Source organism: Chlorocebus sabaeus, chromosome 15, assembly GCF_047675955.1.
Source record: "Chlorocebus sabaeus isolate Y175 chromosome 15, mChlSab1.0.hap1, whole genome shotgun sequence".
NCBI classification, from domain to species: Eukaryota; Metazoa; Chordata; class Mammalia; order Primates; family Cercopithecidae; genus Chlorocebus; species Chlorocebus sabaeus.
Window position 1 is genome coordinate 9,816,985 of NC_132918.1, and position 22,746 is coordinate 9,839,730.

The 22,746-nt window shown below is 38.4% G+C and overlaps 1 protein-coding gene across 7 annotated transcripts in view; it reads left to right on the forward strand.

The window, feature by feature from the left end:
• PEX5L (peroxisomal biogenesis factor 5 like) overlaps positions 1 to 22,395 on the forward strand; it is a 249,398-nt gene extending 227,003 nt beyond the window's left edge. For all 7 annotated transcript variants that reach the window (XM_037988531.2, XM_037988534.2, XM_007972010.3 and 4 more), the window contains 6 exons: positions 2,304 to 2,447; positions 6,089 to 6,159; positions 8,024 to 8,221; positions 8,939 to 9,104; positions 9,504 to 9,661; positions 15,334 to 22,395. In XM_037988531.2, the coding sequence (XP_037844459.1) occupies positions 2,304 to 2,447; positions 6,089 to 6,159; positions 8,024 to 8,221; positions 8,939 to 9,104; positions 9,504 to 9,661; positions 15,334 to 15,538 (942 nt within the window). In that variant the 3' untranslated portion in view covers positions 15,539 to 22,395. The remainder of the gene's footprint in view (positions 1 to 2,303; positions 2,448 to 6,088; positions 6,160 to 8,023; positions 8,222 to 8,938; positions 9,105 to 9,503; positions 9,662 to 15,333) is intronic.
• Positions 22,396 to 22,746: the final 351 nt, after the last annotated feature.

Here is a 22,746-nt window from a genome sequence, read left to right on the forward strand (position 1 = left end):
TGTCCCCAGAGGTACAGTCTACAGAGGCAGGCAGGCCTCCTTGAGCTGTGGTGGGCTCCACCCAATTCGAGCTTCCCTACGGCTTTGTTTACCTACTTAAGCCTCAGCAATGGCGGGCACACCTCCCCTAGCCTTGCTGCCACCTTGCAGTTAGATCACCGACTGCTGTGCTAGCAATGAGGGAGGCTCCATGGGTGTGGGACCCTCCAGGCCAGGTGTGGGATATAATCTCCTGGTGTGCCATTTGCTAAGACCCTTGGTAAAGCTCAGTATTAGGGTAGGAGTTACCCAATTTTCCAGGTGCTGTGTGTCTCAGTTTCCCTTGGCTAGGAAAAGGAATTCCCTTCCCCCTTGTGCTTCCCAGGTGAGGCGATGCCTCACCCTGCTTCAGCTCTCGCTGGTCGGGCTGCACCTGCGGACCAGCATTGACTGTCTGACATGCCCCAGTGAGATGAACCCGGTACCTCAGTTGAAAATGCAGAAATCACCCGTCTTCTGTGTCACTCACACTGGGAGCTGTAGGCTGGAGCTGTTCCTATTCAGCCATCTTGGGCGCCCCCCCGACTTGATCTACTCTTAAACCTCAGTAACACCATCAACATACTAGCTAATTTGTACCTACCAAATTTAAAGGACTTTATGAAAATCTATGCAAGTAAAATTGCAACAAGTAACATCTCTCAGATACTTCAGATGAGAGTTTAAGTTGGGGCAAATTTTTTCAAAGACAATTTAGCTACACATTTCAAGGGCTTAAAAATAGCTCATAACCTTTAACCTAATAAATCCCTCTGGGAGTCTATCCTAAGGTAATAAGTAAATGCAGCAAAGATTTATGCATGAGGCTTTCACCATAGTTTTATTTATGATAATAAAAAAATTAAAATAACCTGAATGTTCATCAGTAGGGGATTGAGTAAATAAATATAGCATATCCATAGGAATAATTTTAATAACATAGAGAAATCACAATATAAAACTAAGTCAGGCCTAAGCTATAAGTCTGTGTATGTAATATATGCCTATTTAATTTATATATTCATAGAAAATACCAGTTATTTGTACACTAAATATTCTTTAAATTTTTGCAATTAAAAAAAAGATCTTTAACTTTAAAACATGCATTCTCAACAGGGGCAATATAGCCCCCAATAGGCAAAAACTGGTTCAGGGCGAAGGCAAAAAAAATTCTTAGTTACAACAATGGTTTGTAGTTCTCCAAAGGGCCGTAGTAGATAAACAGATATACAGTATGTAGGATTCATATTTTGGGGGATGGGTGGTAGCACTTAGCAAAAACATGTCTAAAGAGTATTTTTTAAATCTTGAGGGGAAATTGTTTAAAATATATATATATCAGAAAAAAAGCAAAATCAAAAATATTAGCAGTGCTCATATCTACGTTGTGGCATTATAGGTAACTTTTTGTATCTTTTTATATTATTTAGTATTATCTAAATTTTAGACTATGAAAAAGTACTATATTCATAATAAGGAAAAGCAGAAATTTAAATTTAAAATGAAAAACTAAAAAATCAAAATTAATCTAATTAAAAAATTTTTGTTATGCTTTAAGTTCTGAGATACCTGTACAGAACATGCAGGTTTGATACATAGGTATGCACAGGCCATGGTGGTTTGCTGCACCCATCAACCCATCATCTACATTAAGTATTTCTCCTAATGGTATCCCTCCCCTAGTCCCCCACCCCACAATAGGCCCCAGTGTGTGATGTTCCCCTCCCTGTGTCCATGTATTCTCACAGTTCAACTCCCACTTATGAGTGAGGACATATGGTGTTTGATTTTCTGTTCCTGTGTTAGTTTGCTGAGAATGAAGGTTTCCAGCTTCATCCACATCCCTGCAAAGGACATGAACTCATCCTTTTTTATGGCTGCATAGTATTCCATGGTGTATATGTGCCACATTTTCTTTATCCAGTCTATCATTGATGGGCATTTGGTTTGGTTCCAAGTCTTTGCTATTGTGAATAGTACTGCAATAAACATACATGTGCATGTGTCTTTATAGCAGAATGATTTATAATCCTTTGGGTATATACTCAGTAATGAGATTGCTGGGTCAAATGATATTTCTGGTTCTAGATCCTTGAGGAATCACCACACTGTCTTCTGCAATGGTTGAACTAATTTACACTCCCACCAACAGTGTAAAAGTGTTCCTATTTCTCCATATCCTCTCCAGCATCTGTTGCTTCCTGACTTTTTAATGAGAACCTACCGAATGTAAGAATGAAAAGAGAAATCAATGGCTCATGCACTGGCCTTTTTCTGTGTTGCAGGGATATTACTTTCACACTGAAAACCCCTTCAAGGACTGGCCTGGAGCATTTGAGGAAGGCTTAAAAAGGCTAAAGGAAGGGGACCTGCCAGTCACCATCCTGTTCATGGAAGCAGCAATTCTTCAGGACCCTGGAGATGCAGAGGTGTCCTTCTGCCTTCATTCTGCCAGTCTCAGAAAGGGCATGTGCTAATGAGGGACAGATAACACAGAACTCTGCTGGGTCGCCTTTTCATCAAGTAAAGGTTCCCAGAGGAGTTAACCTAGCTTAGTCTACTTGTTTGAAAGTTACATATAGGTACCTGTTTTCTAACCAAATTTCTAATCGGCAGTGTTTACAGTGCCTATAAATAAAGGTTGGGGACAGGAAAAGAAAAATCAAAATTACCAACCTGGAGGCTTATCAGTAGTTTTCTGTTTTTGAGACGGAGTCTTGCTCTGTCAACCAGGCTGGAGTGAAATGGCACAATCTCGGCTCACTGCAACCTCCACCTCCCAGGTTCAAGAGATTCTCCTGCCTCAGCATCCCAAGTAGCTGAGATTACAGGTGCCTGTCACCATGCCCAGCTAATTTTTGTATTTCTAGTAGAGATGGAGTCTCACCATGTTGGTCAGGCTGGTCTCGAACTCCTGACCTCAGGTGATCCACCGGCCTTGGCCTCCCAAAGTGCTGGGATTACAGGCATGAACCACTGTGCCCAGCAGTAGTTTTGAAGGGACAGTGTATAGTGATGTCTGGCTCTTGTGTCACACTGTACATCACCCTTGGTTTACTCACTCCACATTTATTGAACACATGCTATGTCCCAAAAATTATACCAGGTCCTGGCTTAAAATATGGAAAAGCTGGGAAAACATATCAGGTGGGAAACATGTTTATGGTGTATCTGGGAAGACAAGCAAAAAAAAATCAAAGTAGTGAAATAAATGCAACATCAGAGTGTGCAAGGATGCTGGGAGACTAGAAAGCATCCAGCCTTTCTGCACAAGTGGAGCCAGGGTGGGTGCAGAAATTAAAGGCAATAGAGGAGTCAAGTTTCTGTTACAAGGGAGTGCTATGTGGATAGGCAGAAGGGCATGAAGCATCATGTTAAGTGGAAGAGGGGAGGAGAGAATGGTAAAGGGAAGGCAAGAAGAGCTAAGCAATAATTTGAAATTCATCTGAAAGCCATGGGAAACCACTAGGGGTCTGTACTCAGAAGAGGCATACCAACAGATACCAACAGGCATACCAATAGAAAAACCCATTTCCCAGAGATGAGAAGAGTGATTAGAGACAGAGGCTGGGAGACCACCAAAAAGCTTCTGCAGTACTAATCCCCTAGATTTCTAAACCTGTGAAGGCCTATCATAAGGTAGTGTCAGTATAATGGTTTCTTCTTTCATTTGTGAGTAATTTTCAAGAATCATCATATAAGGAATATTCCCAAGGGAATCAGCAGAAATTTTAGAGACAGATATATATACTGGTGCTGAGAATACAATGTAGAATAGTGGTTAGGCATCTAGGCTGTGCTATCCCAACTGCATAGGTTCAGATCCCTGTTCTACCTGTTAGCCATGGGACCTGGGGCAAATCATTTAAACCCTCCAAGTTTCAGTTTCCTCATCTGTAACATGGAAATCCTAACAGTAACTATCTCATTGGGTGTTGCGAGGATTAAATTAGTCCAAATCCTAACAGTAACCATCTCATTGGGTGTTGGAAGGATTAAATTAGTCCACACAAATAAAGCACTCAGCTCAGTGCCTGGCACATCAATATTTAGCCTTCATTTTTATTATTGGTTGTACTTTATGTAAGAAGAATGAGTAAACTGATCACTAGTTAAATCTTGTAATATCGTGTTGGTCAAAAGGCTTACAGTGAAATGGGATTGAACTGAAAGCTGAAATTCTGAACCAAAATGTTAGAATTTTTTAAAGATAGGCCGAGCGTGGTGCCTCATGCCTGTAATCCTAGCACTTTGGGAAGCCGAGGTGGGCGGATCACTTCAGGCCAGGAGTTCAAGACCAGCTTGGCCAACGTGGCGAAACCCTCTCTCTCCTAAAAATACAAAAAAAAAAAAAAAAAATTAGCTGGGTGGGATGGCTCATGCCTGTAATCCCAGCTACTCGGGAGGCTGAGGTGGGAGAATCACTTGAACCAGCAGGCGGAGGTTGCAGTGAGCCAAGATTGTGCCACTGCACTCCAGCCTCAGTGACAGAGCAAGACTCTGTCTCAAAAATAAAATAAAATAAAATAAAAGATATATGCCCATTGTAGAAGAGGAAATTATTACACTAATATGAAACTATAGGCCACCCCCTAAAAATAATAATGTCATCTTACGTTTGTAAATGCTATGTATTTTACAAGGTGTTTTCAAATATATTACATTATTTGACACAACAGCCCTGGAAGATTTTTTTAAGGACATATTATGATCTCAGATTCATAAATGAGAAAATGAGGGCCTTTGGTAACTAACGAATCCCAGACAAGGACCCAGGGCTTCTGAATCTATGGAGACCTCAAAGTTAAGGTAATAACACTACAGACAGTGAAAATGACACCATGGCCAAAGGCTAGAAAAACACCCCCAGAGAAAGACTATTTCATCAGTCTTTTCTTAAGAAGCATTCTAAGATACATGGAAGGTGAAATCAAAATAGAGGTTGCTGTCTGTATGTTTAAGAGATTTAAAAGAATCAAGGCTATTTGGAGGGGGAATAATCGGTATTTTGATGAGTTCATAAGGTGTATGTAATAATAACCCATGAGAGGAAAAGCCTGTACCATTCAAATGGCACTTTAAGATAACTGTGCTTTCCTAGAGTTTTGTTTTAAAATGGTATTATCTAAAATAATGTTTGAGGAGTGTGTAAAAGTGTTTGGGGAGTGTGAAATTTGAAGACAATGTGTGTAATGAGAGGTGTCTGCTTGTATTACTCTTGTAACAGTGTGAGAGCTATTGTTCTTATGAGTATATAGAGAAAAATTTGCTATGTTAAAAACTTTGATTCTAGATATAAAAACATAAGCTACCTGCTTGAAGATGTTCTTCATGTTATTTACAATAGCAAACAATTGCAACCAACTTAAAGCGATAAGGGAATTATTGAGTAAATAATGGAATATCCATTCAACAAAATTCAAATTAAAAATTATGAAGATTTTGTAAAAACATGAAAAAGGGCTTAAGGTACAATGGAATGTATAAATGTAGACTATCAAATTATATCTACATTATGATTGTGTTTATATGTGTTTTGTACATTGTAACAGTGATTACATTAGAGGAATGAACACATCATAGGAGATTTTGTTTTGCTTTTCCTAGCTCCTAAATCTCCTGTGAATTCTTCTAGTAACTGACTTTCATTCATATAAGCTAAGTTAATATTGTACATCTTGAGATTCCTTATTGTAAACTTCATTTAGCTACATTTCCGGGTTATTTTTCCACCCCTTTCCCTCACAATTGTATAAATTTATATATTTATCTTTCGGTTTTAAGATACCTAATATAATGAAATCTCAGAAATTCAGAGGTTTCCATCACACTGGGTTATAGGAAAGGATAAATACTGAACGAGTTTGGAAATAATGACAGAGGATCTCGACCCAGATGTCACAAGAGAGTGTAAATGAAGAAATGCATATAATATTTTTCCCTTTTATACAGCAGTCACATCTGAGACAGGTTGCTCTGCATAGGGGATCCATCATAGGTGAACAACCAACTGAAGCACATGAGTAATTCTGCTTCATCTTGCAAAGTTAACATCAGTTGTCTTTCCTAGGCATGGCAGTTCCTCGGGATAACCCAGGCGGAGAATGAAAATGAACAAGCAGCTATTGTCGCCCTCCAGAGGTAAACGAAGCTAAGTGCAAAATCATGGGCCTGGTGGACACTGGTTAATGAACTTCCTGTTTCAGATTTGTCTTTTGATCTTTACTGAAGTACAGTGTAAAGAATTTGTAAAGGATAAGTGCTGAGATACCGCATATCACTCACACTTAGCTCTGAAAAACAATTTATAATGAAGTGATGTTCCTAACAATGTCTTGCTATCTACAAATCAATGGACATTCACTGGCACCAGAGAAAGCCTCTGTTAAACCCACTGGTAAAGTAGACTCATTGAATAAATAGTTCCTTTTAACGTTTTAACCTTCTGAAACATCTGAAAATATTCTTAAAAAAAAAATAAGTGGAGTACTGACTAATGGTCTGGATGACATTGGGGCGGGAGGGATGGGAACAGTGGGTGTGTTTAATATTACACCCTACTTAATTAGAGCTCCTATTTAAATCCTGGAAAAGTAGCCTCTACCAAATAGACTTCCACTTTCCCTACCTTTTCTTGTAAGTGCTTTTTATATAGTGCTATAGGAAGAGAATATATATGTATGTGCATGTATACATATATATGCACACATATATATATTCCATCTGTTATATGTATGGTATTTATATAAATGTACATACATAATGTATGTGTATAAATCCTATAGCTTTGGAATTGCAGATTGTAAGAATTCTAGACTGTTGAAATTCTAGGGCTTTACAATCTTGGAATCCTAGATTTCAAGATTCAGTTGGTATCTGATGAGGTAATGGTGCCTGGGGTATGGCCCTGCTGTCAGAGCCTTTTCCTACAGATGAGAGAATTGGGGATCAGGAAAGGTCAAGGTCACACAGAGAGTATGTAACAGAGACAGAGCTTAAACCCTCATCACCTGACTCCAAATCTGGAGCTCTGAGTCAGGGGTTCTCAACCCTATGTACACACGCACATTAGAATCATTTGGAGGGAAAATTGATGCCCAAGCACAGTCCAGAGATGATCATTTAATTGATCAGGACTTGGAACCAAGCAGCAATAGTTTTAAAACTCCCTGGCATTTGTAATGTGCATCTAGAGTTAAGAATCTCTCTACCCAGTGCTGATAAGCTTCTGGGAGATTAGGCCCACCACAGAGTGGTATTAGGTACTGCCTAGGGCTTGCTCCTCAAAGTCTTATCCAGAGACCTCATCATCACTTGAGAACTTGTCAAACCTGCACAATCCCAGGCCCACCCCAGTAGGTCTACTGGATCAGAATGCAGATTTTATAAAACCCCCCCAGGATGATTCACATGCACTTCAGCTTGAAAATCCCTTGCTAGAGACCAGTGGAATAGAATGAGAGGGAGTAGCTTTAGCCTGTGTCTCCTGTAAACCCACATCAGTAGTTCTGAAAACACAGGGATTTCCCTCTCCTTTGCAAAAGACTGTACAATCTTTCATATCTAGATGTCTACATTCAAGTCAGTTCTCTTTGGGGATAATAGACATTTCATATATTGGTAGTAGAGGCCAGGTGTGGTGGCTTACACCTGTAATCCCAGCACTCTGGGAGGCGAGGTAGGTGGGTCACTTGAGGTCAGGAGTTTTCTCATTAGATCTCATTAGATTAAGTGCAGGCATAAGCCACATAGTTTTAAAGCTACTTATTAAAATTACCAAACCTAGCAATCACTAGGGTAAGTTTTAACTTTCTTAAAAATATGCTGAGGTCTCCATTTTTATGTAGATAAATATGGTGCTTTCCAGGACTTGACATAAGTTTACCAATGCTTTTGCAGTATTTAGTTAATAAAGACCCTCCACATTTTCTGAAGAACTGTTGGATTGTGGCTCCAAAAAAAAAAAAAAAAAAAATTCTGAAATTGGCCTATGTTTTTCTTTCAGGTGCTTAGAATTACAGCCCAACAACTTAAAAGCTTTGATGGCCTTGGCTGTGAGTTATACTAACACTGGCCATCAGCAGGATGCCTGCGAAGCTCTGAAGAATTGGATTAAGCAAAATCCAAAGTACAAATACCTTGTGAAAAGCAAGAAAGGATCTCCAGGCCTCACCCGGCGGATGTCTAAGACCCCAGTTGACAGGTATCCTTCTCGGTATATTACAGCTGGCAGTATACACCCATATGCACAATGAATCACCTAAAGGGCAACAATAAGCCTCACAGCCCTGACACCACCCACTCCAGAATGGTTTGCAGGACAGTATTCTGCTGAAGGAGCATCACTCATTAGAAAGATTAATGCTTAGACCAGGGCCAGCCTTCGGGCACATGATCTACATTGTGGGCACTCACAGACATTTATGTGAGTGCCACATTTTAAAGTCAAAGGCTTTGGACACATAATTCACCCAAGGTGAAATATAATAAATACAAATGTTCCAAGTTTTATCCAGCCTGAGAATTAGGAATGGGGAAAATGGAAGTCTGGTCTTCTAGAAATTTTGTTTTCTATCAGCAATAAATCCTTTCTATCAGCAATAAATCCTTTCTCATTGAGCCCTTGGGAAACTTAGCTGTGGGGTTTTCCACACTGGCATTCATAGAGTCAACAGAACTCTCCTCGTGAAGACCTTACTTAGCACAGTCTGTATCTGTGTACAACAAAATAGTTCATGAAAATCAACCATATTTTAAAATATTCAGCATTCATAGTCCTCTCATTAAGTTAAGGTATTTTAAGCAAAATTTTCCAGTCTGTAACGAAGAGACTTCTTGAAATAGAGTCAAGAGATTTAACAGTAAATCATTAATGTTCTGACTGTTTGGATTACAAATCTAATTTCTTTTTCTCTTGTAGTTCTGTTCTGGAAGGAGTGAAGGAATTATATCTGGAAGCTGCCCACCAAAATGGAGATATGATCGACCCAGACCTACAGACAGGTCTAGGGGTTCTGTTCCACCTGAGTGGAGAATTTAATAGAGCAATAGATGCATTTAACGCTGCCTTAACTGTTCGGCCAGAGGTAAGACAGCACAGCACAGCAAGAAACCATAACCTTCTCTGTAACAAACATGTTTTCACAGGCTACACCGTCTACGTTTCTTCTACACTTTCTTTCCCTGACTCCAATGGTTTAAAGTGATGGTACTAATAATGTGCTACTGTGGATGTTAATATTGAAATACCTAAAATAGAAACACTAATTACGTGACAACATCAAATGGTAGCTGTTCGTTGACGAGTGAAAGTCATTTGACAAAATTGTCCGTGAAGATTTTTTAGTAATTCACCTGGCCATGGTCTCCATCCATGAGCACTGCATATATTTTTAGCCATCTTCCTTTCTCTGCGGCGAAATACAGGAATGCTCTGTCATTGTGCCTTGTACTGGGTTGTTAGAAAATTCTGATTTTGTCATCAGGACTATTCACTATGGAACCGTCTTGGGGCGACCTTGGCGAATGGAGACCGCAGCGAGGAAGCCGTGGAGGCCTACACGCGAGCACTGGAGATTCAGCCAGGATTCATCCGGTCCAGATACAACCTGGGAATAAGCTGCATCAACCTGGGCGCCTACAGGTGAAGTATAGCAACAGGCCAAGGATGAAGGCCATGCCCAGGACTGAGGTTGAATAACCTCAAAGGTTGTTTCCAAGTAAAAATGCCTGCCTTGGTATTCCTCCTCGTGCCGTTAAGGGTGAATGCAGAGCCTTCAGATTCCAAGGCCTGTTTGAGCAGGAGCCCTGTACTTCTCTGCTTCTCAATCTTTAGAGAGCAGCAGTCGGCTCCACATCTTGGGAAATGCAGATTCCCAACCCCTGGCCCCTGAGATTTTGATTCAGTTGGCCTGGATTAGGACAAGTTATCAGGGTTTTCAACACTCCCATGGGTAACTCTTCGAGAAATACTACCCATCGATCTTTCATTTTCCACTTAAGGAAAAAAGAGCCTTGGGGGTGTGGGCAAGGGAACCTGGCAAAAGGACTTCAGAAAGTCCCAGAACCAGTGTTTAGCAAGGCAAAACCAAGAATCCAGGTTTTCTAAACCTAATATACCAATCAAGTTAGTTGGGAGAAAAAGAAAAAACAAAACTGGGTTTATAGTTTAAAATGCCTTTCTCATTCTCATCCTTCGTCATTAAGGTCTGCGTCCTCTCTATCTTTTCCCCATTACCAGGGCCTACAAATGACCTTTCTTTCTTTCCGATAATGAAAGTATGAGTAATCTTTTCTCTTCTTTCTTTTCCCATTTTTTTCTATTTTCTAAATAAACAGGTATTACTTTCATAATTGGAAAAAGAACTAAATGTTAGTTTTGAAACCCACAAAAAATGTAAGCCCTTTCCCATTCTCTGAAAGAGCCAAGCTTTAATCAGACAAGCCTGGGTTAAAATCACAGCTCTGCCATGTACCGGTTTCGTGACTGGTATATAATTTTTAGCCTCAATTTCTTCATTTGTTAAAAAAAGAGAGAGAAAGAAGTAATGATTATTTTTCAGGATTATCGTACAGGTTAAATGTAATTGCCTAGCACAGAGCAGATGCTCAATGCCTAGCAGGCATTTATTATGATGATGATTATTTTTGCCAACATCATCCTTATTACTACGATTTATTTAGTAAGTCATCAGAGAACTATATAACTAGATTTCACTCTTTTGACATCTGAAGAATTACTGCTTCTGAACTGCATTGGTGTATTTTGCCACTGGCAAACATTGAGACCCTAGAAAATAGTTGTTGCACTATACAAAAAAACTCTTACAAGGAGCGTTAGTCACTGGATTAACTGTGTCAAGAGGATTTTCTCAGATCAAAACCAGGAAGAGCTGAATGACTCCTTATCAAGCGGCTTGCTTTATTTTATGGACACTGTGAAATGTGCCACTGCAGAGGCCTTGTTTACATCAGCTGTGCAAAAGCCCAGAGCTGACTCTGTGCCAGCCCCCTACACATCAGCTGTCCAAGCCCTGCGGAGCTCTATTTTGTATCCTAACTTCATTCCTGGTTTCATCTTAATTTCCCAACCAGATTTCCTATTTACCTCTTTCATTCACTTTTTTCTAGATATGTTATGTATATGTATTTTATAAGACACCTTAGATTCCTTTTTTTTTAGAACAAGGGAGATGTAAAAAATGAAAATACATATATATAATATATAATATAATTGTTATAACTGTTCTTACGAAAGGAATATAATATATAAATATTACATACTATATATATACTATATATATTTATATACTTCCATTAAAGGAGGCTTTTATAAAGCTCCTAGATGAGTTTACTTCTTAGGGTTAGAAAACAATACTTGAGTGGCCAATAAAATACTTTCTTGGCATTCACAGATACAAAATTCAGCAGAGTTACTATTTGCAGGAACCCATGAAGGCTCATGACAGGTAAAAATGGCCACCTCCATGAAGGTGTAAATTTTAAATCCTCAAGCAGAAAGTCTCCCATACTGGAACAAGTTAATTTTAGGGTTGCCAGATAAAACACAGAATGCCCACTTAAATTTGAATTTCAGATAAACAACAAATAAGTTTTTAGTATAAGTATTTCCAAATATTTCATGGGATATTCCTGTACAATTGGCCTACTATATCCATGGGCTCCACATCTGTGGGTTTAACCAACTGTGGATTGAATATGTTTTTTAAAAAATATAATTTTTAAAAAAACAGTATAGTATGACAAATACATAACATTTACATTTTAGTAGTTATAAGTAATCTGGAGATGATTTAAAGTATATGGGAGGTGTGTGCAGGTTATATGCAAATACTATGCTATTTTATACAAGGGACCTGAGCATTCTCAGATTTTGGTATTCACAGGGGTTCGTGAAACCAATCCCCATGGATACCAAGGAATGTTTATCTGAAGTTCACATTTAACTATGCATTCTGTATTTTTATTTGCTAAATCTGGCAACGCTACTCAGTTGGCTACTTTGGAACATAACAACTAAGTTTTGTGGGTCTTTTATTGTCATGCCAGATGTGGGAAATCTGAGAAGTGGTAAAAATTTTGTGCTTTTTCGTGAAAAAAAAAAACAAAAAACCATCAAGTGAAACGTAAAAAAAATTTTTTTTTTAAATTGAGATGGAGGCTCGCTGTCACCCAGGCTGGAGTGCAGTGGCGCAATCTCAGCTCACTGCAACCTCCACCTCCCAGATTCAAGCAATTCTCCTGCCTCGGCTTCCCGAGTAGCTGGGATTATAGGCACCCACCACCATGCCTGGCTAATTTTTGTATTTTTAGTAGACCCAGGGTTTCACCAGGTTGGCCAGACTTGTCTCGAACTCCTGACCTCAAGTGATCTGCCTGCCTCAGCCTCCCCAAGTGTTGGGATTACAGGCGTGAGCCACTCCGCCTGGCAGGAGAGAGACATAAATCTTAAATGAATTCTGAAAAGAAGTATAGCTTGAGGTATAAGTGCATACTTAGGAAATAACAACCCTCAATAGAGAAAGGGCTTAAAAGGAAACAAGGAGCTGGTATAAGTACTTTCAAATTCACAAAAGGCTTGGGACCGCTCCCTCAAGAACTGCAAGTGTCTGTGTATGTAGCTGGAACACTTGCTGCTTGTCATCACATTTTCTTTAACAAGTCAAAGGCAAGCACTACCCTGGCACCATATACCATTAAAATAAGGAGAGGAAATTGTTGGTGTGAAACTTGGCTGTAGCTCAAACTGTTACACTTTTGTCAATAGAGCTCCAGACTACAGCTTAGGCCAATGAGTCTTAACCTTTTCAAAAATGAGGACTCCTTTTGCTGAAAATTTCATCCCCCTTGATGGTAATAGTTTTAGTATGAGTATAATGAGGGAAAGCTTTAACGTGATGCTTTTAAATGAATGGGCTTTTAATTAATCATGACAATATACACAAATGACTGAAAATTATTTATACATACATGTGTGAAACATTTGAAAACTATTCACACATATACATGTAACTCTTCTGAGTCCCCCAAAAGGACTCTGAGTTCACAAGCAGGGGAACAGGTTTAGACTATCTTTATGGGGGGAAAATAAAACTGGAGTCATTTGATGAGGTGAGTAAGTTCGACTGTTCTGTTTCTCTCCAAATCCCTCTGAAACCATTACCACACATTTGGGGCTGGAAGCAGCCAGTGAATTAGAAGCTTTCAAGATCTTCCTTTCCCTCGAGTTCTTGCAGGTCTGGGTCTATGAGAGAACACTGGGAGACATCAGTAGAGCTGCCGTCCTGTGAAGCGGGGGCAAAAAGGGCCTCTCAAATAGGCTCCCTATGTCCATCCATTTATAAATCTCCCTCTCTTGCCTGACTACAAGAAAACCAGAAGAAGGGGTGATTAGAACACCCACTCCATTCCATTATCGAGGTTGCTACATACACCATGACCATTTCTCACTTACCTTTTATTTATTTTGAAAATGTATTTATTTTCAAATGTATTTACATTTCTGCCTGAAAATGTATTTATTTTCAGGCAGATCTAACAATATAGATGAGCAAATCCCTGGATTATGTGCATTCGAATTAGAAATCCAGCCTCATTTTCAAAGTTTCTTACCATATGCTTAATACCTACCTTGCAGGATTAAATGAGATCAAGTGTATGAAAAGTTTTTGAGAACAGTAAAGTGGGTGCAAGTGAAAGTGGCATGATTATTCTTCGGAAGGATCAGTTTGTCAGATATAGTCTACAAGGTTGGGGTGACATGGGGGTACTGAAGAGGGCAGACCCAGCAGCGACACCTGGCACCTGAGCAGCAGAGTGGACTAGTGGGTTAGAAGAGCTAGAAGGACTTGAGACAGCATCTAACTCGGCTTGTCTCAGACTCGGTGTTCTCAGGACCCCTCTGCACTTTTAGCAATTATTGAGAACCTAAAAGGACTTTTGTTTATGTGGGTTATATCTATCAATATTTACCATATTAGAAATTAAACTGAAAACATTTTTAAAGAATCATTTAGAAAGAATAAAACTTAATACATGTTATAATAACATTTTTTACCAAAAAAAATGATTATTTTCCAAAACAAAAACAGTTTAGTGGAAAGAGTGACATTATTTCACATTTTTGCAAGTTTCTTTAATATCTTGTTTACTGGAAGACACACTCTCACACCTGCTTCTGCAGTCACTCTGTTGGGATATCATGCACCGTGTAGTCTCTGGAAAATTCCACTGTAAGCATGTGAAAAAATGAAAGCAAAAAGGTCAAATAACATCTCAGTTTTATCATAAAAATAATTTTGACCTCATTGATTCCCAAGCTTCTCCAGAGCACACTTTGAGGACTATTGATCTTACTCGGTGATAAGAGCTTTCACATAGATTGATTCAACTGCACCTCATGAAGTTTTTAAATGTCTTTGATTATCCCTATTACGCACTCAGGGAAAGTAAGCCTTGGAGAAAAAAAAAAAAAAAAAAAAAAACACAAGAAATTTGCCTACTGCTAAATAACTGGGATTCAAGACAGGTGCCCAATAATAAACTCAATCTACTCTAGCTGTGTTGCTTACATCTAGCCCTAATGGGAAAAATTAGACCACTTTGTTTTTAAGTAGGGCTATATTCTTCCTCTTAAACCTAGTTATAGAAATCAAATCTGCAAATGGATTAAGTGTTCAAATCATTCCTAGAGCAGGGGAAAATTGAATGCATTAATGAATTTGCATAGCTTTGCTATTATTCTTTCTCTCCCACCTGACATTCCTAAAATAAAATGTTTTCTTTCTTTTTTTTTGAGACAGTCTCGCTCTTTTGCCCAGGCTAGAGGGCAGTGGTATGATCTCGACTCACTGCAACCTCTGTCTCCTGGGTTCAAGTGATTCTCCTGACTCAGCCTCCCTTGTAGCTGGGATTACAGGCGCATGCCACTACACCTGGCTATTTTTTGTATTTTTAGTAGATACAGGGTTTTGCCATGTTGGCCAGGCTGATCTTGAACTCCCGACCTCAAGTGGTCCACCTGCCTTGGCCTCCCAAAGTGCTAGGATTACAGGCTTGAGCCACCGTGCCCAGCCTGCTTTTCTTTTTTCTTTCTGACCTCACTATATTTAACAATGATTGCTCACTAAAGAATATAAGAGAATTAGAAAGTTGTTCATTTGATCATCCAGAACACGTAAGAGATGATTTAAAATTTTAGACTAAAATCACTGAATCCAATTTTGTTTTGTTTTGTTTACATTTGCTAACTCTGAAATGTGACACATTTTAAAATATGTTTTTCTACCTTCTTAGAGAAGCGGTCAGCAATTTTCTCACTGCCCTCAGTTTGCAAAGAAAGAGCAGGAATCAGCAGCAAGTTCCTCATCCTGCAATCTCTGGGAATATCTGGGCTGCCCTCAGAATTGCACTCTCTCTGATGGACCAACCAGAACTCTTCCAGGCGGCTAATCTCGGAGACCTGGATGTCCTCTTACGAGCTTTCAACTTGGATCCTTGAAGAAAGAATGATACCAGTACTAATAATCCCTGATCTGTGTGATTGTACTGAAAATGAAAAACTATTTTATTATGAATTTCAAAAGGATAAATCAAATATTCAAAAGGCCATGGTCATATAGCCCAAGGAAATTAATTCCTATGGACAATGCCCAGTCTCTGTTCAGATCCAAAAGCACAAAATGTTGTATATAGAGTCAAAGTCAGGCTCAATAGAAGAATTAAGAGACTCAAGACAAACCAAGATAAAGTAACTGTGTGTTGAATACTCTTTCCACAAGTTGCAAGCATATTGCAACACACATTCTTTGGGTTTTTTGTCTCCCCTCGCAGCTGATGACACATCTGAGGAACTTGTTCATGGGAAACATGGAAAAAGCACTGCCTCAGATTGGGAAATTCTGACTGTTTCTGAACTGTCTCCTTTTGCAAGACTGAACATAGTTTGGGCCATTGGTGCATGCACATATATTAACTTGTGACTAAAGACAGGCATTGCTTAAACCTGTTCCAATTTTAACTTTTACTGTAGCCCTTTGATTCCAGAGAGGGAGCTTTGCTGGCAAAAGCAGTTTTTGCACTAGAAATTTTTGCTGTTCCCAATCTAAACTTTTCTGGGATTGTATATATGCACTTTAATATCTTATTTATGCCTTGCTGGAGTTTTGTTTTGTTGCTCCAATTTTTAACTTGGGGGTGAAGGATTTGAGAACTCCGCCTCATTAGATCAACGGACCAAATAAACAATTCCTGAAAATAGTTTTTCATAGTGTAGGATTTTGAAGGAGTGTTTTTCTTAAAGCAGATACGATGACATAAGGCGTAAATATGGCAAACAGATCTTTTCATTCACATGCTTTCTGGGACTGTATGAACATAAGAAAGACACAAGGTACTGCCTCTGCATTACCTTGCATTCTCTGCAGGAAAAAAAGTTTGATGATATCGTGATTTATATTGAGTTCAAATTAACTTGCTTAAGTGTCATATTCTACTGGCTTTCTAACTGCCCTGCACACCAATATTCCTTTTAAACCATAAATATTTTAAATAATATTTCTTAAGAGTGATAAATAACATTTTTCCTAAAAAGTATGTTTTTTTAGTTTCATAATAACCTGCACTGTTCATCCTCTTGCATTCTAAGTAATAGAAGAGCAACACTTTCAAACCAAATCTCACTGAATGCCAGTGATTTCATATGAAAGATGCAATGCCTCTTTGGCTCTTTGAACATTTAGCAAGTATTGGGAATTTTCTATTAGCAGTGGTGTTTTCATTGGTTAAATTCCACTTAGTTCTCTAGAGTGTTTTGTATGTGTTCGGGGCTTGATGATTATTTTGAAAGATACATTCTTTTTAAAGAATTAGGAACATTGTTTGCAAAATGCTAATCAGAATATAATTTTACCAGTGTCAGGTCTAGTCAGTTATCCCATTCTTCTTTACCTGGTCTCCTTCCTTCATCTAGAACCTTCCCCAAAGTAGTCTAATCCTAACTTTTTCTTTATGTTCTTTGATTAGTAATATCTCATTCCACTCATGATTATAGTTACCCACAAAAAATAAAACAAAATGACATCAACAAAAAAAAACTCCAAAGAATTGGGGTCAAAACAGTCTAATTGCCTAGGGAATAAGCTTCTACTGAGGGGCAAATGTGCACACGTGCTTATAAAATGAATGCAAGGTGCAGGAATAAAATCCTCTCCTCTGTCACATTTGAAGTCCCTGGGTTGTGAGAGGGCCTCAAGTTAACAGAAACCACAAGTCCTTGAGGCTTACGTATGTTATAACCTATTCTAGTCTATAAAGACAAAGAGCTGAGGCCACTGTGAGGAGTGTCAGGTTTTGATATTCATTGTCAAAGCTCACTTGGGCCAGGTGAGAGCTCCAGCTGGTCAGCAGAAGGCAGAGGCATTCAGGCACTCATCATGGGTAGCGGCAACCACCCAGTCTCAGCCCATGCTTCTCTACAGTCTCAGCAGCAAAGTAAAGCTCAACAATACTTTCAAGAATGGTATTCTGAGAGTTGTAGAATTCGAGAAACCCAGTCTGGTAAGGATTCTTGGGGCCAGCCTCCCAGCCGTGGCAGGGCCTGCTTGAATATGCCTGATGGAACAGCATCCTTTCCTTCCCTACTCCTTCCTTCTACCATCTCTGTACCTTGACCAGAAAGTCAGCTTGAATAGTCTATGAGGAGCCTCTGAACAAAGGATTCAAAACAAACTTTGGAAGTGTTCTGTGATGCCATTCTATACTTTGAGGAGCAACTGAATTTGCAGCCTGAATTTAAAGCCTAAAACTAGTATAAATGTCAAATAATTAATTTGTTGCTAAATGGTGGCAAATTTTGTGGCCCCAGTTTTATTTTGCTATTGGAACACAAACTCCAAGGAGCTGTTTTAGGGAAGACTAAACAATTTTCCATTCTCACCATTATTTGGCAATTTGCAGAGCATTTTTAGTAGGACTTTCTCCAGTATATGTAGTATCCATCAGATCTAAGATTTTTTGTAGGTTGTCAAGAAGTCCAGAATTATGGCCCAAGAGGAAAAGAGTTGCATTTTTCAATAATATTTTTTATAAAATTAGGTAAAAACCATTATTAAAACATGAGTGACAGGCTGGGTATGGTAGCTCACGCCTGTAATCGCAGCACTTTGGGAGGCTAAGGCGGGCAGATCACGAGATCAGGAGGTCAAGACCAGCCGACCAACATGGTGAAACCCCGACTTTATTAAAAACACAAAAATTAGCCAGGCATAGTGGCGTGCACCTGTAATACCAGCTACTCAGGAGGCTGAGTCAGGAGAATCGCTTGAACCAGGAAGGCAGAGGTTGCAGTGAGCCGAGATTGCACCACTGCACTCCAGGCTGGGTGACAGAGCGAGACTCTATCTCAAAAAAAAAAAAAAAAAGAAAAGAAAAGAATAAAAAAGAGTGACAGTTTATAGGAATAGAGCACCACCAAAAACTAAGCAGCAAGACTTTAGAACAGTCTTTTTGTATAAGTCATATACAGTAAATGTTTGGTTTTTTAAAAGTGCATCTACTTTATTTTTGGCATCTCATCTTCAGGGCATGAAATTGTCATTTAAATTACTCTTTCTGTTTGATAGGGGAGGGTATCCTTATTTCCCTTCTGAGGTACTCTGAGAAGGCCTTGAGTTTCCTTTCTCATGTATTAATATATAACAGCCTAACAGCTCCTAGAAGATGGCCATTTAGTTACATAGAGGTGACTTCCGGGGACTGACTTCGCCTGTAGATTCAATGAAAATACAGAGAAAGCCAGTGATTATTGCTGAGTTTCAAAATATAACCATTTCTAGTAGGTTACTTCTACATGCTCTTGTACCTTCCTGGTGAGGAGGAGGCAGAGGGATAGGGTAGAGGAGGAGGAATAAAGATCCCTCTCACTGGGCCAATCATACTGATTCATTCCCTTTACTTCCTCCAAAACTCACTCCCCATGACTCCTGAAAAATGGGCAGATCTTGTCCACCAGGAAACTTTAATAGAATACTATGCACTGTGCTTTCTCAGCCAATCTGGATTCCTACTAGAACAGGAAAGTAAGGAAACATAACTGGGTAGGAATGTCCACTTATGTTTCACAAACTCACTTTCAGAGTTTCATGCCACTTTCTTCATTCTTCTCTTTAAGAGACTATTATATTGAACATGGGCCCCATGTCTAAATGCTTGTATAGATAAATATTTCTGGTATAATCTTGCCATACAAGCGAGACTTGAACACAGTTGAAGCTAGTCCCACTTATAATAAGAGCTTCCAAACTCTATCATAAACTTTGTCTGTGAGCTTGGGAATATAGAGAAAGCAAGTTGGTCATTCTGAGACCCTTCCTCATTTGCCCTGAATCAGTTCCCCAAGATTGGACTGTACTTTAAGCTAGTTGTTGTAGCAGTGGTGGTGGTTGTTTTATATCTTGAGATACTTCTAGAACATTCTAGAAACAGGGTATTCTAAAGGTTTACTTTATATGCCATCCTTTTTGAACTCTCTTATTTTAGAAATTATTACACATGCACACTTATGATTTCAACCTTGTAAAATAATTTCAAATTCATTCCCTATCCACATTTTACCACAGTTTCCCTATCATCTCAGTAGTTATAGAACTGGTTGAAATTAAACTGTTTTGAACTAAGAAGTAGATACATACATATATATATTTTTAAAGAGTGTTCATAGATAAACTCTGGCATAAAGTTTGTAAAAAAGCAATTTTTTAAAAGCAAAACGTATAACCTCAGGTACAAAAATATTGCATGCATTAGTAGTTGCAAATTTGCCTACTCAAATATTAACCAAAGCATGCAAGATAACTTGACTGAATGTAAATTTACACAGTGCATGATTAAGTCTCATAGGTTAGCCTATTGTTCCTTGCCTCTATACAAGGGAGCATTTTTATGAACTTTGTGTTACAGTTTTTCTATTTGCTTTTCTTATCCTATCTTTGAGATTGTTTTCATGCTATCACACTGAACTTTACAGATATTCACACATCTGGTTTGTACAGTATTACCAGTACCAAACTAATCCTCTGAAGAATCTGGGTACTTAGACATCTAAACGCTTTTTTAAAAACCAGTTGAGGCACAACAGATCCAAAACTTAAACAAATCCAAGTGTCTGAATGCTACTAAACTAAATCATGTTGACTGCCTCAGCACATAAAGGTTTGGACTCTAAATTCTTAATAATGCATTTCAAAATTTTTCCTAAAAGTTTGGGAATAAATTAGAAAAACTGATATTCTAAATAAGGTGAGGAGGTTGGGGTAATGTCAGGCACATCAAAATCATCACACAGCCAAGTAGATATGAGGCCTTAATTTCCATAAATGTCACATAGCGAGTGTGTGGGGTATCACAACATTGTTCTCATACAGCCCTATTTGTATGGTAGTTGAGCTGCTTGGGCTATATGTCCCTTGAGAAACTGGACTTGATAAACAGGTCTAAAAACACTGATATTTAGGGCATGATGAGGTGATTTCATGGTCACTCAGAACCAACTCTGAAATCCTCTCATTGCCTTTTCCCATAACCGCTATTTTATGAGGAGACCAGAAAGAGAGAGAGCAAAGCTCAGTGAGACCATATGGTCTTACATTAGTAACAGCTTTGTTACTCACTCCATATACCCCTGTACCCCCACACAATACCATGAGCTCAAAGACAGAATTCTACACATAACACACACAGCAAAGACCATTGTGGGGAGGCATTAAACAGTTACGAGGAAAAAAAAAAAAATTAAACTGCGAGGTTTAACAACCTCTCATGTGGTATTTTGCCTTGAACGAAGTTTCCACTACCTGCAACCTCTGCAGAAATACCAAAATAACACAGTCTAGAGACAAGTGTCCCAATCTCAGAACTGTTTTCTCAGGACCTTCTCTATAAGAGAAAACTAACTTGCAGTGCTGCCGAATGTCACAGCAAAAACCCTGATGAGCTAGCTCCATGAGATAGTTTAAGAAGCCTGCACTCAAAATAATATTAAGATGGAAACAACAACAACAGTTAGGCAGTTCTTTGCTCAACTATAAAATGTGCATCATTCGTTGGGGGAGGGGGAGGAGGAGGAGTGGTGTTCTTTGGATTTCTTGGAAAGGGAAATGGTATAACACAAAAAGACTAAGAGATATACACACTCAGCTCAGTAATTTGAGTATCTGGCATTTTCACTGAGATATATAGCATTTCTGCACGGATACCATACAAGAATTCTACCATGTGAGAAATGTGTTCATGATGGACTACATTACCAGTAGTTAAGGGAAATACAGCAAACCTAAGTTTTTACCAACTTCCTTTCATTTTTCCCTATATATCATCTAACCCAAACTTTCTTCAATTTACATTGCCCAAATTTGTTTGCATTGGTTGAAAAAAATCTGATTAATTTATGAAACTTTTTACAAACTGTAACAAACATTTAACTATTTAGAAATGACATTTCTACATGTTTTATATATCTATGAATATTGCATATCTAATCTAATCTAAAAATGTTGTTTTGAGATAATTCTTCTGTGATGCTTCCTCATCATGCTCATAAATGTTTAAAGTCTTGGGATTTCATTTTCAGGCTGAAATAGATAACGAGAAAAAAAATTGTTTAAATGTTTACATTGACTTACTAAATTAATACCAATTCAAATTAAGTGACCTATAGTAAATGAATGGCAATGGGGGGGAGGGGATTTTAAAGTTATTGGCATAGTATGTGATACTGTATCAGTGATTTAGTGAAATAATATGTATCATAGCACAACTCTGTTGGGTATTAAGGCTTCATCTTAGTATTTCCCTGCGTTGCTCTTTGAAATAAAATTACTACCATAAAAATAACCTCTTATCATATTGATGTGTTTAATTTACTGAGTTGGCTTCTAATTTGCATACCGATTAAGGTAGTATTTTTGTACTATTATTGGAAGCATGCCTTCCCTTTTTCACATTATTAAATCGTATTTATATTTGTGCAATTTTAAACTATGTTTTCAAATAAACTTTGCGGCTTCAAGGTCTTTTCAGGAATCTTTCAAAATGGGATTTGGGAATCAGAACTGCTTCTGATCAAATGGAATTCAATTTGTACTACTGGCTAAAGGTCCTTTATGAAATACTGAATATCACTACATATGATTTTGCATGAGCTATCTGGAAATCAGGAATGCATTTTTGGATATACAACAAAACTTTAAAAATCTTCCTCCTTTGTTAATTTTTTAAGACTAAAATATTATTTAACCTGAAATTGAATTTTGTGATTCTTTTTAGAATAAAAATATTAAAATAAATTTCAGTTTTAGGGTCTTTTGGTTTTCTGGTCAGTCAATAAATATTTAGGTACATATTAAGTGCTGACACCATTCTGGGTATAGGTCATAATAGTAAGTGAATGAAATCAAACTTGCCCTTGAAGAACTTAGATTTCTGTGAAAGGACGCCTACCAATACTTTAACAAATAATAATGTCGTGTGCTACAAAGTACTAGAACAAGGCAAATAAGTTGGGGAGCTCCTTTATCTGTCGGTGGTCAGGAAAGTTTTCTCTTACATGACATTTGGACTGAGATTTGTTGACAAGTAGAGCTGGGGACAATGCTACTGGCAGAGCCAATACCTTGTGCAAGATCCCAAGGCAGCAATGAGCTTAGTGTGCAT